Source organism: Cynara cardunculus, unplaced genomic scaffold (genome assembly GCF_001531365.2).
Source record: "Cynara cardunculus var. scolymus isolate 2C unplaced genomic scaffold, CcrdV1 Un_Scaffold_1399, whole genome shotgun sequence".
NCBI classification, from domain to species: domain Eukaryota; kingdom Viridiplantae; phylum Streptophyta; class Magnoliopsida; order Asterales; family Asteraceae; genus Cynara; species Cynara cardunculus.
Genome location: NW_020200758.1, coordinates 38018 through 41668, shown reverse-complemented (window position 1 = coordinate 41668; position 3651 = coordinate 38018). Strand labels below are relative to the sequence as shown.

Genomic DNA, 3651 nt, shown 5'->3' with positions numbered 1-3651 from the left:
CTAGGTATATAATACTTTTGGGTAGATATATTTGTATTTTATGGATCCGACTTATAGTACCGAAAATCGTCGGTTGCTGACTATGTTATTTTGTTATTGGTGGAAATTTATAACATATATCTCGTATTTGCTTGGAGATTGTTTTAGGGAAAATCCATTGGATAAATAGTTTCTTTTTATTAAGAATTAGCGTAACCGATGTTACAATTATGGTATCAGAGCTGCGGTTTAAGCGATCTGAATATCAGAAATGGTATTTAGACTTAAACCTAAGCATTGAGATCGTATAGTAACTAAGTGATGATTATACGGGATATGGACCGATAGAAAAGACCTAAGATGGATGGGGGACCTGGGATTAGAATTATAATTGATATATTTACGTTACATTTTCAGCTTGATGTCGGATCACGACGAGGCGAGCCATACTCCACCGGACCCCAATGTCGGAAAAAATATTCCAGGTAACACCAGTAATAATGAGAATGCTCTGATATCCCCTCGTACCGAAAGGCTCATGAAATGTATGACAGATCAGCTTCAAATAGCGTTAGAACAACATCAACGTGAATTTGAGAAACGGTTAACGGAAGATCATGAACGTAATAATGCTTTAAAACCTGATGATAGAGGTAAGGGTCCAACTAATGACGACGTGCCACGAACCAAAATCGAACGAGTCTCATTTAAAACCTTTCGAAGCAGTGGAGCGACAGAATATACAGGACAATCAGATCCTGTACTTGCAATGCAATCGATACAGAATACCGAAAAGGTGTTTCGGATCACTCAAGTACCCGATGATGATAAGGTGAAGTACGCATCCGCGATGTTCATCGACCGAGCATTGGTGTGGTGGGATAATACGTTCGAATCTCTTGACCCARTTACCCAAGAGAATATGACGTGGAAAGAATTTCGAGCTTTATTCTTTGAGCAATACTGCCCAACGGACCTTCAGAGACGCCTTGAGAAAGAATTTATGGATTTGAAGCAGGGAAATATGACTGTGATTGAGTATGAGACTGAATTTAACCGAAAGGCACGGTTTGCCCAACGGTTTATGACTTCTGACCAAGACAAGATTGACCATTTCGTCGATGGGCTACGACGAGAAATCCGTGACTTCGTTGTGAACCGTGATATTCCGAGTTTTGGTAAAGCTGTCGAATATGCTCGACACCGCGAACATGATTTAACGATACCCGATGATACCGTTTCCACACCAAAACGACAAAGAACTGACAGGATCTTTTCGGCACCGTCACATAAACCATCACGACTATTTACATCAAGACGGGTGCAAACTCAGAACAATCCTCGTGCTCCTTCTCAAGCCTATACGTTACAGTCGAGCAAACCAAGAGACTGTCGGAGGTGCAGAAAGACACACCAGGGCCGGTGTGATACGGATAGATATGTCATTAAATGTTTTTGTTGCGGTGAAGCGGGTCACGTTAGGATGAATTATCCCCAGAGAGGTCTTGCATGTTTTTCCTGCGGAGTGTTAGGGCATCATATTAAAGATTGTCCCCGTATAAAAAGGGTTGAAAGCAAAGCCTCGGTACAACAACCAATGAGAGTGGGTACTTCAACCCAAAAGGAGGAGGTGCCCAGGGCACGAGCCAGGGCTTTTCAAATCACAGCAGAAGAGGCATTGAAGGAGCCGGACGTTATAACATGTATTTTCCTTCTCAATAATAGACCTGCTTGTATTTTATTTGACTCGGGAGCCACGAATTCTTTTGTGTCACTTTGTTAAACTCAGTACCTCGATTATGTGCCAATCATGCTTGAAAAACCTTTTAATGTCGATACTGCGAACGGAGTAACACTTGAAGCTGATAAAGTTTATAAAGACTGTAAATTAGACTTAGATGACCATGAGTTCATGGTCGATTTGATTCCAATGGATATTCATAACTTTGATGTGGTAATTGATATGGCTTGGTTGATGAAGAACCGAGCAAAAATCATTTGCTCGCGATGAATTATACAAATTCTGATGGAAAATGGAGAATTCTTATATGTCTACGGTGAACAACGCGTGATCGATCTTAAATTAATCTCCGTACTCAAGGCTCGACATTATTTAACTAAAGGATACTCGTCTTTCTTAGCGTATGTCCTAGATCCAACAAAGGAGATGAAGGAGAAGACTCTGGACAATGTACCAATAGTACGTGAATACCCGGACGTGTTTCCTGAAGACTTACCTGGATTGCCACCAGATAGGCAAGTGGAGTTTAGAATCGACTTGATACTGGGTGCAGCACCGATCGCGAAAACTCCCTATCGTCTAGTGCCTCCAGAAATGATGAAACAACTACAAGAGCTGTTGGATAAAGATTTCATACGACCGAGCACTTCACCATGGGGTGCTCCAGTGTTGTTTGTCAAGAAGAAAGACGGATCTTTCTAGATGTGAATCGATTATCGTGAGCTGAATAAGGTAACAATTAAGAATAGGTACCCGTTACCCCGTATTGATGATTTGTTTGATCAACTTCAAGGTGCAAGGTTCTTCTCCAAGATTGATCTCAGATCAGGTTATCATCAGCTAAAGGTACGAGAGGAGGATATACCTAAGACTGCTTTCTGTACGAGATATGGGCATTATGAATTTCTGGTGATGCCTTTCGGTCTCACCAATGCCCCAGCTGCGTTTATGGACTTAATGAATCGAGTATGTCGTCCAATGCTCGATAAGTCTGTCATTGTATTCATTGATGACATCCTTGTGTACTCGAAATCGGAGGCTGATCACGCAACACATCTTCGACAGATGTTGGAATTATTGAGAAAAGAGCGACTCTATGCTAAATTTTCAAAATGTGAATTTTGGCTACGTCAGGTACAATTCTTGGGACATACTGTGTCCGGCGATGGTATCTTCGTGGATCCTGCCAAGATTGAAGCAGTGCAAAAATGGCAGCAACCCAAGAATGCCTCAGAGATTCGGAGTTTTCTCGGTCTAGCGGGATATTACCGACGTTTCATTCGGGATTTCTCTAAGATTGCTGTTCCTCTCACTTATCTTACCCGTAAAGATGTAATGTTTGTGTGGACCGAAGACCAGGAGGAGGCATTTCAGACTCTGAAAGATTGTTTGACGCATGCACCAATTCTTGCCCTACCTGAAGGTAGTGAGAATTTTGTAGTCTATAGTGATGCCTCACGATTGGGACTTGGTTGTGTATTGATGCATAAAGGAAAGGTTATCGCTTATGCATCACGTCAGTTGAAGGAATATGAAAAGAATTACCCCACTCATGATCTTGAGTTGGCGGCTGTAGTCTTCGCTCTAAAGCTGTGGCGACACTATCTTTATGGCACCAAATGTCAACTCTACACTGATCATAAGAGTTTGAAGTATTTGTTCGACCAACATACACTTAATATGCGACAACAACGTGCTATGGAACTCATTAAAGACTATGATTGTGAAATACTCTATCATCCAGGTAAAGCCAATGTAGTGGCGRATGCATTAAGTCGAAAAGCATATGGTGGATCTTTGTGCTATGTTATCACTCACAGGATGGGAAGGTCGACTCTATTTGATGATTTGCAGAAGTGGCAACTTAAGGCTTTGAAGCCCGAGCATATTAAGTCAGAATGAATGGTAAGCTATGTTAATTCGTTATCTGA

General features: G+C 41.5%; 1 protein-coding gene across 1 annotated transcript; it reads left to right on the top strand.

Annotated features, from left to right (window-relative positions):
* The first annotated feature begins 209 nt into the window (after positions 1-209).
* On the top strand, positions 210-1990 carry LOC112502430. The gene is made up of 3 exons (XM_025106330.1): positions 210-253; positions 397-1672; positions 1769-1990. Exons 1-3 carry the CDS (start codon positions 210-212, stop codon positions 1988-1990), a joined length of 1542 nt encoding a protein of 513 aa, XP_024962098.1.
* The last annotated feature ends 1661 nt before the right edge of the window (positions 1991-3651 follow it).